The 15,961-nt window shown below is 37.6% G+C and overlaps 1 protein-coding gene across 1 annotated transcript in view; it reads right to left on the reverse strand.

Annotated features, from left to right (window-relative positions):
* Nucleotides 1-539: 539 nt before the first annotated feature.
* Nucleotides 540-15,961, reverse strand: part of LOC145987183 (uncharacterized) — a 281,807-nt gene continuing 266,385 nt past the window's right edge. The window contains exon 6 of the mRNA XM_083121696.1: nucleotides 540-3,071. Within this exon, the coding sequence (XP_082977822.1) occupies nucleotides 2,900-3,071 (172 nt within the window). The 3' untranslated portion in view covers nucleotides 540-2,899. The remainder of the gene's footprint in view (nucleotides 3,072-15,961) is intronic.

A 15,961-nucleotide genomic window follows, 5' to 3' on the forward strand; every position in this document is an offset into this window, starting at 1 on the left:
ACAGCTTTTAAGAAGCGAAGATTACATACGGTACTTGTGAAATATTTTACTGTGGACCCCCTTTCAGAACGCAGGTATGCAATATCCACCTTTACTGTTGCAACCCTCACCGCAAAAATACCAAATGCCAATGGCGACGTTGTAAGTTAAAATAAAAGCGTCTCTGCACTCTCATTCTCACCCCTATTTCACCCTTCTTCCATGTTTCTTGTGTGAGCTTCCGCCTTTCCAGCTCCACGTCATTTCCTACATTGCGTGGTGCACATCCCCAACTGCGTAAGTGCCATTCAAGTGACGAGGCAAGACTGGCTTCCAATAAGCTGACTAGTATTCACAGAATGCTAAGCACGCTCGTCTTCCGTACAGCAATGTGTGTCAACTTCGAAATACTCCGTGCCTGCCTCCTCTCTAAAACAAGTTGCTACCTGTCTCAGTCTGTTCTTCAAGTTCTGGTTTACACTATACAGTTCAGGGTAATCTATTTACTATAGTTATTTCTTGATTATAACTTAATGAAGAAATTTACATATGCAGAAATATTATATTGTTTATTTCAGAGAAGGACTTTACAGAAACACAACAAACGACAGTAAATAACCATAGGAAACTTTAGTAGTTACGAGAACTTCAAGTTGTACATGTATATAATTTCCATTTTCTTCCAACTTTTATAAAATCTTGAAAATATCTGGTGGATCTAAGTAAATCAGTACTTGTCAGACCCACACACAGCTCTAACGCTTTAACATATTCACACATTCTTCACTGAAAGTGAAGAATGTCTGAAGTTATCTTAATTTTACCATGCATCAGCATTAGTCAATGTACTGAAAGGACTAAAAAGAATATGTTTCTTTTCCACACAAATATATAGATATCCATAAAGATGAATATTTCATTTAGTTTATCATTAGAATAATTTACAACCAGCCATATTGTACTATACGAAAATGTAATATACGTGCGCGTTTGTATATATTTCTTATTTAACAATGTAACCAGATTTGATTATTAAATCCGCAAAAAAATGGTTCATGCACCAAATATTCAACTATTTTCTTTAATTTGGTAAAAAATGTTTATTTCGTATTTTAAGTACATATATTGGAGTAAAATATATACAACAGCACTGTTTAAACTGAATAACCAAATTTCGTAATATGTCGAAATAACTAGCAATAACGCCAATATACCGGTACTATCAATAAAAATAGTTTGCTTTACACTAAAGAAAGAAACAATATTCAACATCATTTCAATCAATATTGTGTTTGTAATTAACAGTATACGTCAAATTTCCACAAAACTTTGTTTTCCTGCAACATCCCATAACGCAAGACAGTAAGGCAATCCTTACAAGAATAATTTTGCAACTGGTTGTTTTATATACTTCATCTCAAACAGCGTCTAAAAATATATGTTTAGTTTTGCAAGATGCATGGAATTGGATTTCGAAAAGTTAACATCCTAACAACATTCTAGTATTCCAATTTATTTTTTTCAAGGGTAGCAGAAAGGAAGATTTAAGCAGATTATCTGTTTTCATTCTGATTCGTGATTTCGCTAGGTGTTTGGGCTTGTTCAGTGGTGAATATTTCCCAGGAAATTCCCAGAGCTTAGTGAAATTATAATTTTTCCTGCATCCAGTATAGCAACGCCAGCGGAGATGCATGAGGTGTGAAATATAATTAAATAGTCGAGCTATTAGGTTCATCTCCTTTCACCCCTCTGGTTTCTGGAGTCGTTACTGTCTGCATCATTCGTGTATTTTCCTCTACTTTCATGAATATAAATATGTAAATGCACAGTATAGTAAATCAAAGTGAAACGGTATAATATAGGCCTAAAAACGTCGTTAGATTTATGGGCATTGAATCCATGATAATTTATATTCAAACTGCTGAAAAACTTTGCACAACTTGACAAAACAGCTACGGGGATATATGAGTAGCGAACAGCACAGAACAAAAAAATATATATATTTCGTAAATCCTAGTTGTAAATATCAATCATAAATTTTTGGTCTAAAACAGAACTTTTAAATTGTATTTGTAGTATTTATTAAACAACAAGAATATATTACGTAGTGTAACTTTTGTACGTCAGATATTCTTATTGTTTAATATACTTTCTTGTAAAAGTTGCCTGGATAACATTTATTCTTTCTTTTATCACATTAAATCGCATGAAGTACTTACTCTATTACATTTTCGATTCATCTTTTAATTGATGCAGGTTCATATTTTCCACAAGAAATTCTACCAGAAAGAAGTAACTGTTGCTACTGTAAACTATATCACACACAAATCTACTTCATTTCTGACCTTGCTCAGAATTTTGTAAGAATTTTCGTCTTTGTCAATGAAATTAACCAAATCGTTTGAATAATATTTAAACACATGTTCAAACACACATTCTCTCTATCCTTCTCCCTCCCTCGCATAACAGAATAATCCTTTGACAAGAATTTAATTACTTCATAAACAGGGCACTATATTCTACGTCGCACAAAATTATGTAGTTATATATTTTAATGCACACTTGGCATGAACACATTTCATGACCAATTTGTATTTTAAAAAACACAATTTATATAAATAACCAGAGTAATTTTACTCCGATACTTCCTTTCAATGTTCTCTGCAATCTATAAACGCTAAAACTACGTTAAAACCTCTTATATTAATACGAGCAGATAAGGAATTGCGCTGCTTTACGAAGAATATTTTTGCAATTTAAGAGTATGCAAAATATATGTTAGTTCATTGCGGCGGTAACAGATGGCAGCACAGTTTTTGACAAAGATATGAAACAAGTCGTTCAGAACGGCATGTAGAATCGTGTAAAGTCTGTTTGCACTTAATAGGAAAGATGAGAGCACTTCTAAAGATTCAGAATATCAAGTTTGTCTTTTTTCTGTGTCAACGTATCCAGGTGGCAGCACCAGTTCTGTGTAAGTCGATGTCTGTCTGTAACCATGTGTAGGAGCGTTACCTTTTATTATTGTTACTGGATGGGCTGGTGGGTAGGGGGGATCCAATGGTCCAAAATCTTCAATATTTAATTCGGAACTGCAAAATAAGAAATAGAGCATTGTTATTTGGTCTTGCAACAGCAATAATAACTAGTGCTTGAAATTGTAAAGTGCATCAAGTGTACACAATAAGTGCAAACAGTGGCAAAATTATAGTTTAATGTATAATTATATCATAAAATTGTATTATAATACTAGAAAATAATATTCTTGATTTCGTGTGCAATGTTTACAGTAATTCTAGTTTAAACTGTGAAAAACAAGCAAACAAAGATTGATTTTCATGGAATTCTTTTGACCTTTGGAACTCCCTTCAAACTATATTGGAATATAAATGAGAGTTTGAGCCAGCTCGGTAGCTGATCGGTAGACTCACGAACTCGCTACCAAAACTTCTGGGTTCCAGAAATCACCACTGTTGGTAGGTGTTATATTAACAAGAATGGCAGTTCCTTACATGAAACAATAGTTTACATTAGCTCATTCCTTGAATATATGCAACGTTAAAGCTGGGACAGAATGAGCCTGTAGTGTAGCATGTCATGTTGATGCATTTCGTGATTGCTGTATTTTCCACTCTTAAAGAACTTGGTTCACAGGATCGAATACTGGTCACTTACAGAGATCTGCACACACACACACACACACACACACACACACACACACACAAAAGTCTGCGAGGAGGCGCAGCACGCATGTCAACCCCAGGTGTTCGACATCGCGCAAGCGAGCTTCACGTCACAGTTGAGCACAGGCATCGATGCCTGCCAGGTTTTTCTATTACCGGGTCTTAAGAAGACCCGTGAGACTCGATGTAGTTCTTACAGGTAGACGCGAGCACTACTGTCAGTGTTGCCAACGGCAATTATATTTCATTACGCATGGAAATATTTGAATTTCTGCTAGGCGCAGGTGCCTTGAGGTTGTATAACCATTGGCGTAGCAAGGGGTGGGTGAAGTGGGCGACCACCCTGGGCCTCGCGCATATAGGGGCTTCGCGTCCTATGAGGTTGATACGAAAAACGTAATAATAAATAATAATAAAACTTCAGATGCAGCTATTGCCCTCTGTAACTGGCACGACGATGATTTATCTTCCGGATTTCCTGACCAAGTTCTACGTTTCAGGAATGTGCTTAAATCTGAAATCAAGTGCTTTGGCAAAGTTTCTTCTCCTTGATAGCTCTACAGTAGCTCCCAGTGTTCTCTGTATCCTGTACCGCCTTCTGTTTGTTTCCTACTCTTCAAGTAACAACCACGAAAAAAGAACTATCTTTCTCAAAATTGAAACTTAGGACAAACTTCTGGAAGGTAGTGTCGAATGGTATGATTCAGCCCAAATTTAGCGGACTCGGTAATTTCACTCTTCAACGAGAAAGGGCAAGATCTAATGTAAAAGTGTCATTCGCTGCCCAGAAGCCAGTAAGAAAAGTTCTGCTAAGTAATGTGGTTTGATTTAAATCAGGTTGATTTAAATCAAGATTTAAATTTGAGAATTCTATTTTAAAAAATCACTTCTTGAAATCACTTTAGATAAAATTGCGGAATAATGTACACAAGAAATTTCTAGGTTACAGAGTCACTTTTTGTAAAAGTAACAAAAAAATACTCTTAGGGTGCCAGCATTCATCGAGTGGGTCACTTGTAAATATCTACCTATGTATAAAACTAGGGGAGTTACACGTGAATGACGGAACATCTTAAAATCTGCTGATGTTACTCACAACTTACTCATTTAATTTCAGTGGTTTTCTTCTTGAGAATATTAACGGTGTGTTTTATCACACAACAATTTTCAATTTTAGCACTTCTTTTAAATATCGAGGCTTAGCAGCAACTAAAAAATCTCAATTTCAAGTAGTCTCGAGTAACAGTCGCGATCTCTGAACGAGTAATAGTTTCAATACATATTTTCTTATTGGCACGCAAACAATAACAAACTTTCAGACTGCAATTGGTGTGACGAGAATAAAATACATTATGTAGCTCCCATTTGGTAAGAAAAAATATTTTGGAGACACGGTGATTCGAACCTATGATTTCAGCTTACAAAGCTGGCTTTTAACCGACATGGCCACTTGCCACGATTAAAAAACCCAGCTCTTCGAGTAATTTATCCACAAGATTGCATCTTTTCCTATCCAGCTCAAAATTTTTGTCACTTCTCGCTAATTACATTAATTTGAAAGCAATACGCTTCATCAGATAGGGTTCGTATTCTGTACACATTGCTGACAAAATACAAGTGAAGCTTGTGCATGAAAATTAATGAAGACTTGTGAAGAAATCGTGCTTTTGTGGAAGATTAGTGTTTGCAACCCTAAATAATAACCGTTCTCTAGTTTCCGTGAATATAGCGGATTCTGCTGTGACGACGAATCTCATTAACAAACTGCACATATATATATTTTTTTATTTCAAACTATTTATTTCAAAATGAAGAGTCATTATTCTGGAATCTACAGAGACATTTATTCATTCGGTAAGAATTTAACGAGAGTCACAATTCTATTTTTGTGCTCCATTACGAAACCAACGTCCACGTGTAAAACAAGAAAACCCCGACAATTTTTATTTTACAAAAATTCTATTTACTGTTAAAGTTATATGAGAGAACAACCACTGACTTATTTTTAACTCCTTCAGACCCTTGTACAGTGTTTCTCAAAAGTTTTAGGACAACGACATTTTAAACTAGGCAACCCAATTTACACAAGGCGTTGGTGGGTTGCGTGTAGAGTTAGGCTCAATTTCAGGGTTGCCACATGCACAATAGATATTTATAAAATACGCGAGAAAAAGAAAAACAAGTAATATTGTATAAAATTATTAAAAATATCACTATTATATGGCAAGTGACAAATTTCTTTCTGAAAGAAAAAAAAATAGGTTTTCTAGTATTTCATCGCTGATGAGTCTACAGAAAGGAAAGGAGGTGAGACAAAACGAAAGGTGACAAAGGAGAGGAGAAAGAGAAAGCGAAAGGAGAAGAGGAAAAGTAGAGGAGAGAAGAAAGATAGGATAGACGACGAGAGGAGATGTAGTGAGGAGAATGGAAAAAGATTCGAGGAGAGATGAGGAAAATGGAGCAAAGAAGAGGGAAGAGGATACGAGAAGAGGGGAGTGGAGAGTAAAATAAAGGAGAGAAAAAGAGAAGAAGGAAAAGAAGAGGAGAAGAGTGCAGTGGAGTCGGAAATCTAAGACAGGAGAGGAGATACGAGGAGTGGAGATGAGTGGGATGGAGATAAGATGCGAGAAAAGTAGGGAAGGCGATATGAGATAAAAGCAGAGCGAGCAGAAGGAGGGGAGAGGAGAACGAGAAGAGAAGAACAGAAGGGATTGAAGAAAAGATGTAGTTGCAGAAAATATCGTCTAAGCGTCAAGAATTGATGCATTGGTCAAATTATCGACATGAAAGGGAATGTATTAGATCGGTTCGGAATACCTTTTGGCTTAGTTCAGAGCAAGGTAAAATCTTCCATGTAAGATCTTTGATTTTACCTGCGATTATACCACTAAAAACATGAATGTAATTTGAATATTTATAAGAATTATCCAATTTTTGTCCACTTCTCGGTTCGTTGAAATGGAGATTTTGTAATTTAATATTTCCCCTCCCCCCCCCCCATCGTTAATTCCAAACTGAATCATTCCGTTTCACTCGGCGTGGACAATGAACACAAAGGGATAGGTCTAAAACTTACGAAAATTTTCTGCCACCGGAAGGGTTTGAACCTACGACCACCAAATTGACAGTCCTGAACGGTAAACACTATCCTACAAGCTTTCGTTCCTGAAAGTAAGTAGAAGGAGCTGCCCAATGTGAAATGTAGATGCAACTCTCCTCCTACATGTAATGTGCAAACAATACTTGTTTGTAACAAAGAAAACGAATGTAGTACGACTCGGCGAAAACATTTAATGGAGAATTGCACATGATGAAAACTTTTCATTCGATATTTGCGTAGGTATCCTTGCATTGAACTCGAGTGGGAAAAGGGGTAAAATTAGTATATCCTGAATTGCCACAAATATAAATAGTAATAATAAACCATATCGCGACAGTCCTTGAGAGCCTTGGCTTACCTACCGACTGCTGGTCTCCCTCCCACACTGTTCCTCCGTCACCTGTTATAGCGTGGAGATCTTAGACCAGTATTGGGGTGACGGGTGGTCAGCCCGTCGAACCCCCAGCCGTTGTAGGTCTTCTCGACCGGGTTACCGCTCACTCATTCGGAGCTCCCCAATTTCCTCACGATGGTGGGTTGCCACCGGCCCTATACGTAGGCCGAATAAATTCCGACCAGAGCCGGATTCGAACCTACGCCGTCCCGCAGAATATAAATAGTTATTTCATTAATATTTTTTCAATGTCTTTGAAGCAGTACACAATTATCGTTAGAGTATCATAATTCACGATCTTATACATGAAAATATCCCTTTGAATGTGTGTCAATTCATTTATTTGTTTATTTTTTTATATAAATTCGATGTGCAGAACAATTAGCCACTATACACTGCTATTACAAATAATGTTACCATGCTCTCCACACCTAGTATAGAGGATCGAACCTGGGACCCCTAGCAGCCCAATCGAGAACTCTAACCACTACACCACGCACTTACCTTCGATTGAAACAACAATTTTTAAGTATTCTGTCCCTCCAATATTGTAAATGTCGTTGAATGTTTTGAATTGCTTTCTTGTAGTATAGCACATATCTTCGAGAAATAATTTTCGAAGTGATGAAGAAAAACGAGAATTTTGGTAGTTGTGAAAATGCGAGTTATTTCTTCTAACTTATTATTGTGATTAGACATTATTAATGGAAAATATCTAGAGGCTTGAACATTGCAGGACGATATTCTTTTCCTGTGATACTGCAACAGACGAAATGCTTGTTTACTGACGGAAGTGTCGTGTTCAGACCAGTCTTATGAAATGTATTTGCTGTTGCGTAAGGTAACACAAAATTATTACACCGTTTGCGAACTACCAAATCTGCGCAACGTTAGACGTAAACAGGCGGAAAATTTTATTCATAAAATCACTTCACATTTGACAGTATTAGTCAAGAGAGACTCGTTGAACACTGTGTTAAGGTGCTGGAGTAAATACTTCGTATTTTTTAATTTTTAAAGTAGAGTAACAGTCGTTCTGCTCTTTCTTATTTCTTTTAAATTCTTCCACATTCCTTTAATTGGGTTAAAAATAAATAGAAATATTGCTTGCATTTCTGTCATTGACGTAGACCAGGCAGGATTTCTTTGAGGGTGGGGCCAGACCCAAATTTATATATGTATATAAATTATATATAAGAGAGAGAGAGATTACAAAATAGTTCAAATAGTACGAGCGCCATTGAAAAGTCATGATAGTTCTATGTTTAGAAAATATATTTATAAATTAAATATTGCGTACTAGGAATTATTATTACAATAAAGAACATGTCTAATTGTGAGTTAAGAAAAAGCAATAATAAAGAGACATTCTCTCATCACGATTGCAGTTCAAAAAAGTCGGGACAGGGATTGAAAGTAACGCACTGTCCTGACAAAATCGCTGAATCGGACGTCTGGTAGCCTTGCATCAATGATTATAAGACTAAAACTACCCAATATTGCAGCCTGAAGACTTTTGCGCAAGAAACATATTCATTTATGTAAGAACAAAGTTGAAATTTTTACACATTTCTAAAATCGACGATGTTATTTTCGTAGTTATTAAAAGTTCACATTTAAATATTTTTTCAGGGTTAGAGCCCCCCCCCCCCCTGGGTACTGGCCTGACGTAGACAGTGGGAGAGAAATTTTGGAGAATCTATATATTAAATTTATTATTTACATCCACCTTATGCTCAGATAGGTTTATTGACAATCCTGAACTTTTCTTTTAATAGATAATAACTTATTTGGTTTTAAACGACGGGAGAATATTGGTCAAATTTCCTTTCGTGCTCTTTTGAGAGAATATATACTTCTACAATAACAATCGCGTTCGGAAACGGTGGGAAAAAAATGGCTTGGTTTTCAAAGGCAGACAAGCTTGGTAACGTAGCTTGCTCGCGTTCAAAGTGACTCACTCAAGCTGTTCAAGGCCGCTTCTTATCGCAAAACACTGTCCGTCGATGCACAGTGTCTTCACCCAGCAAGTTACAAGTGACCAGAGTCGAATTTGAAAGAGAATCTGAAGAATGATAGATTTCATCAGAGGCGGCTAGGTGGGCACTAGCTCAACATGCAATAGTTTAAGTCATAATTTCTGACAAAACAATAAATCTTATTGAATAAGTATTGGGATAGTAATACGTGTATCCGCTCCTTTTTAACAATGTAAGCTCAAAAGACAATCTGTATTCCATTTGTTTATATTGGCAACTTGGTAAACCGGAGGTTATTATAAGGAACTATTTCGTAGCTGTTCATGTAACCGTTATAAAATTACAAATAAAGTATATTAACAAGTTTAGATATACTAACAACGAAGAAATAAATTGAGAGTTAAATTTGAACTTTTGAGTATTGAACTTCTCTTTGCAGGATAACGTTTACAATATTCACGAAACAGAATAATTAAGAACTGTTGCTTCAAGGGAAACAAAGGGCGTAGTGTATTGGTTAGAGTTCTTGAAAGCATTGATTGCGGTTCCAGGTTCGATCCTCCATACTAGGTGTTCTTTTTTAATTCTCCTTTTATTATAAAGAAGAGCATGGTAACATTATTTGTCATAGCAGTGTATAGTGGAAACATTGTTCCGCATATGGAATTTATAAAAAAAAATTAACAAATAAATGAATTGACACATTCAAAGGGATATTTTCATGTATAAGATCGTGGATTATGATACTCTAACGATAATTGTGTACTGCTCCAAAGACATTGAAAAAATATTAATGAAATAACTATTTATATTTGTGGCAATTCAGGACATACTAATTTTACCCCTTTTCCCACTCGAGTTCAATGCAAGGATACCTACGCAAATATCGAATGAAAAGTTTTCATCATGTGTAATTCTTCAATAAATGTTTTCGCCGAGTCGTACTACATTCGTTTTCTTTGTTACAAACAAGTATTGTTTGCACATTACATGTAGGAGGAGAGTTGCATCTACATTTCACATTGGGCAGCTCCTTCTACTTACTTTCAGGAACGAAAGCTTGTAGGATAGTGTTTACCGTTCAGGACTGTCAATCTGATGGTCGTAGGTTCAAACCCTTCCGGTGGCAGAAAATTTTCGTAAGTTTTAGACCTATCCCATTGTGTTCATTGTCCTCGCCGTGTGAAACGGAATGATTCAGTTTGGAATTAACGATGGGGGGAGGGGAAATGTTAAATTACAAAATCTCCATTTCAACGAACCGAGAAGTGGACAAAAATTGGATAATTCTTATAAATATTCAAATTACATTCATGTTTTTAGTGGTATAATCGCAGGTAAAATCAAAGATCTTACATGGAAGGTTTTACCTTGCACTGAACTAAGCCAAAGGGCATTTCGAACCGATCTAATACATTCTCCAATACATTTCAAAATGTTATTGAATGTTTCATGTCGATAATTTGACCAATGCATCAATTCTTGACGCTGAGACGATATTTTCTGCAACTACCTCTTCTCTTCAGTCCTTTCTGTTCTTCTCTTCTCCTTCTCCTCTCCCCTCCTTCTGCTCGCTCTGCTTTTATCTCATATCGCCTTCCCTACTTTTCTCGCATCTTATCTCCATCCCACTCATCTCCACTCCTCGTATCTCCTCTCCTGTCTTAGATTTCCGACTCCACTGCACTCTTCTCCTCTTCTTTTCCTTCTTCTCTTTATCTCTCCTTTACTTTACTCTCCACTCCCCTCTTCTCGTATCCTCTTCTCTCTTCTTTGTTCCATTTTCCTCATCTCTCCTAGAATATTTTTCCATTGTCCTCACTACATCTCCTCTCGTCGTCTATCCTACCTTTCTTCTCTCCTCTACTTTTCCTCTTCTCCTTTCGCTTTCTCTTTCTCCTCTCTTTTGTCACCTTTTGTTTTGTCTCACCTCCTTTCCTTTCTGTAGAGTAGAAAACCTATTTTTTTTCTTTCAGAAAGAAATTTGTCAGTTGCGATTTAATAGTGATATTTTTAATAATTTTATACAATATTACTTGTTTTTCTTTCTTTCGCGTATTTTATAAATATCTATTGTGCATGTGGCAACCCTGAAATTGAGCCTAACTCTACACGCAACCCACCAACGCCTTGTGTAAATTGGGTTGCCTAGTTTAAAATGTCGTTGTCCTAAAACTTTTGAGAGACACTGTACATGATCATGTACATCACTTTTATTATTTTTTTAATGCGTGATAGCGAATGTTTCAGCATTTGATTTTTTTTCTGCACGATTTTGTACATTTCGTGTGCTGAGAAATCGCTAAGCTACTGCCACCTGGTATCACCGACAGAAAATAGAGAGTAAATAGCAATGATGACGGGAATAGTTGACGACATTGAAAGTAAATATCCTACATTTTGTTTCAATTTAACATAGATTTAGATTAGGCCATGTATATGCCAAAAATTACGAATATGTTTTCAAAAAATATATATGTTGTTGTTTTTGTAACCAGGGCAACTGTTATAGCTACATTTTAGCAATTTTTTTTCGTTATGGAAAAAAAATCAGGTCTGAAGGGGTTAGCCTGGATGACGGATGTGCTTCCCTGGCTGTGACTTCTTCCTTTAGGATTTCTATTATTTTTCCCATCGCATCTTCAGTGCTAACTTTGTGATTCTGTTTGTCAAAGTGTATTAGGGAAGGGGTTTATTTATTCTTCAAGCCTTCTCCTGGACTAGAATAACACTATTTTCGGAAGATTTTCTTCGCATTCATTTTCATGAATTGCAACAGCACTATTTCTGTCTCGCTTATTCTTATTGTGTTTTCCCCATTTCGTTATTTAGTGTTGCTTTTCTTCCATTTTCGGCTACTCCCGACGATGAAGAGAGACTCAAACAGAACAACCATGCTCAGGCCAAATTCTAACCCGGGGCCCTCGCATACTAACGAATTTTGATAACTACTTTGTCACGAACGTCAAAAAAGCGTTTCATTTTAAAATAAATTTCAGGAATATTTCACATTTACATTACTTTGTAGACGTGGAAATTCCGGTTAATTAATATTTACGCTGCAATCTTTCAGTAAGGCCTTTTGTTTGAGTCTGAGAGACACAAAATTCCCTGCATATGGTTAAATTGATTGATAGTAAGCAACACTGCTGCTTTCCGAACACTTACTTCGGCTGTACTTCCGGCCACGAAGCTGGACGACTTCAACTCAAACGAGTGTGCCACTTTTTGTGAACAGAAGTGTACAGCGATTTGGATCAAATTTTAAACTGTAGGTCCAGTCCCGTTTAGCCTATAAGTGCATAAAGTGGGCTTAAAACAAGAATTCAAACGAAGATATCTAAATGCATTTGCACCGAAAAAACATGCCTAATTCCGAATTCTAAAGATTTCTCGAAGAATGGAGTATCGATCATGAATTCTATAAGACAGTTTGAGATGCTAGAAACCAGATGAGATATACTGTTGTTCTAGAATCCAGAACCGGTAATATTCATCTAATGAGAGACATGCGCCGAGGCGTAGTGGTAAAGACGACACAATTTACAAATATCGTTATGCTGAGATAATTGTAAATCTGCATGTGATATTAGCAAAAATGTTTCAATAAACCTTGATTAATGATACTTAATCAATGTTTTTATTGAACTCACATCCTGAGAAGGTACAGTACAGCCATATTATAACAGTCTCATAACTCTATCGGGTAGGGTGATTGCTATGACGTGGTAATCTTCACCCTTTGAGCGTTTGCCCACGCATCGATAAAATCGGTGTCGTCTCCGAAACTATATCGTCAGCACCAGAAAAGAATAACGGGGGTTAATGGCACAGATCACAGCTGCACACGTGGTCCGGCACGATACATTCCCCGAAACGACAACCGACAGGTTCGTATGGAGCTGGAGATACGCTCGACAAATCAGTAGTAGGACAGCACCGACGATCGCTCGCTATAAAGAGACAGACCCGCAGTCATAAATTTCAGCTGTGTCAAGGAAGAAGTTGTGTTGTTAAAATAACCCCCCCCCCCCACCACCACCCCTTTAGGAACAAAACACGGTGATTCTTTCAAGGTCGCATGGACTGGAATTGGTATTTTGTTTTCTGGGAACCTGCCATTCACCAAACGGAGAGAAAAGAGCAAGCTGGAAGGGTATATGAACTGCCTTCCAGAGATCTTGCTGTGATTATCTCAATGATTTCGCTTTCTGGGATGCACCCAGTAACGTCTACTATCACGGTTGTATTTACTTTGATGATGCAACAAATACAAAAGATAAGAGCTTTTATTCCACGCAGGAATTTGGTCCACAACTTCTTGCGCCCCCCCCCCCCCCCGCATGTAGCTTGCTTGTCATTCGGATTGACCAGTTTTCCTACAGTGTGTATCACGTCGCCTCAGTCTATTAATAGCGCATGCGTAGTACATGCATCATTACTGACTAGAATGGTAAATTCATACTCTTGTGTGTGATCGTGTCGCTTAACAGGTGTGAAAGCTCTCTAGGGGCTAATTTTCCTTTTTATGCCTTAAAGCTCAGCTTATATACGTTTCGTGCGATTCAGATTGCTCTTTATTTTGAACTTCGTAAATTACAACTCTTGTATTATTGTATCTTCACCGGAAGTCACCTGGAGCTTACTCAAGTGCAGCAAGCGCGAGACCATATACAAATTCCCTCACAAAGCTAACCTTGGAACAAGTTAGTTTGCCGAAACAACAGGTTCTGCACCACAATGCAGTGGTCCAAATCGAGTGAGCATGCAGTTAGTTAATTCCAGATAACTTTTCATAATACCATGAATCCCTAGTGCACATCCCCAATGCCAATAAGCCAGGAGGTAACTTGCAATTTATTAAAATGGATTTCCTTGTGTGTAGAAAGGAGGACAACGTGAGGATGTTGCGCTTTGTGTATATGTGTGTTCTATAAAAACCTTTACGCCAGGAAGACATTGGCCCAGACTGCACTCTGTCTCGGGTATATCAAGGCCGCGCATAACGGTAGAGAAGGGAAGAAAGAGAGTGGGCGGACCAAAGCAGTGCGAGCTGCTGCCAACGTCTGGTAGCGGTAGTCTCGTTTTCCCCTCCATGCAATCCCTTCTCCTCTCACGCGTTCATTGGTTGAGCCCTCTCGAGTCACTACTTGGGCAGAAGACTTCTTTTCGTTCGCTTGCTCCAGAGATTCCCGGGACAGAGTGCAGGAGAATGGTAGCCTAAGAAGATATGTTGATCTCATCTCGAATTCGATTGTAATTGGAGCCTCATTTGAATTTCTTGTTAGAGAGATCTACTCGAGAGAAGATCGGAGAATTTCATCGGAACAAAATCCAAGCAAAACCTTTAAGAGATTGCTTCCATTTTTATTTCTGATCATGTTACATCGCTTTTCTGCCTCTTGGGTTAATCGCGACGATGAGGATATATGATTAAGTTGGTGATCGGACAAACACAATGACGCATCCATGCCTTAACCAGGGTTCGAACTTGGAACCTCTGGCTTCTCAGCGCGATACGACATGAAGGCCGGTTTTGAGAGATTGTCGTCTCAGTCTAGACATGTACGTTGGTAATATTAATTGAGGACTAAAAGTGGTAAACGTTGTAAGTGCCAAAAGCGAAAGTTCCGCACATCAGCCCGTAAGAACGTGCACACTAGTGACCTATTTACACGCCCTTGAACTATTTAGAGGGCTACCAGCCAAATTTCACGTTTACCACATTATAAAGCATGGCACATTTCACAGTTTAACGTGGAAAACTGTGTTTGAATTATTGTGGCACTTACAGCGTTTACCAATTTTACTCTTCAATTACCATCATCATCGCCGGCATTAATAACACTAACGTAAGGTTCACGAGTTCGAATCCTGTGCAACGCTTGGATGCAATTTTTGCGGTTGTTCAGTTCCATTATGCATCCTCATCGCCACCATTAAACCTGAGGATCCATATATATATTCGTGTTATTATTTAACTTCTCTCTTCTAACTTCGAAGTTTAATCGTGATGATAAACGACGAAATGGTGAAATCGAAAACAGAACGAACGCAAAGAAAGGTCCACCATTTGCCTTACATTCGCAACCGTGACACTTGGCTTCATTGAAACACAATGGGAGCCTAAAGGGACAAGATGACAACTTGCAAGGTCATGTAACCTGTGAATTTTCCATTTTAATTAAACTAGTAGAATGTGAATTTGCCATGCCACAAAACGATGTGTGTCACGCAATGCAACGATCCGAGGGAAATTTACTATCCCATATTATCGTGTGAGTGAGAGCTTGGAACGTCTCTGATTAGCAGGGCCGGATTAACCTATGCGCAACTGTGACAATTGCCCCGGGGCCCCCACCAAAAAGAAGCTGTGAAGGGCCTCCACCAAAAAATATTTAAACCAGCTGGCTATGCTTGTGAAAAATTACATAAGAAGTTGTATTTTAAAAATAAAATAAAAAATCAATATTGTCGTATGTCTACACTCTTCTGGATCCAATTGTAGCACAGCTCTCAGTCGATCTGTTTGTAGATATCTGAAGCTCAGTATACTTTATACCATGGACTGATTTGGCTGTGGTGTGGAAATAAGGCACGTTTATTCAAACAATCAATTCTCAGATACGATTAAGATAATAAATGATCCTACGAAGTACATAACTACTGCTCAGTTCTCTGTTTCCGTCTGAACCCCCTTAGTATTTAGTATATATTGTAGTTACGGTGTTCATTCTTTATAATATATTGTAGACATTTAGACGCAGAATTTTACTGCTGCTATAGCGCTACAATTTTCGTCCTGTAACTTTATTTTACTGCGTTA

This window comes from Lepisma saccharinum, chromosome 4 (assembly GCF_977018435.1).
Source record: "Lepisma saccharinum chromosome 4, izLepSacc3.1, whole genome shotgun sequence".
In the NCBI taxonomy this organism is placed as follows: domain Eukaryota; kingdom Metazoa; phylum Arthropoda; class Insecta; order Zygentoma; family Lepismatidae; genus Lepisma; species Lepisma saccharinum.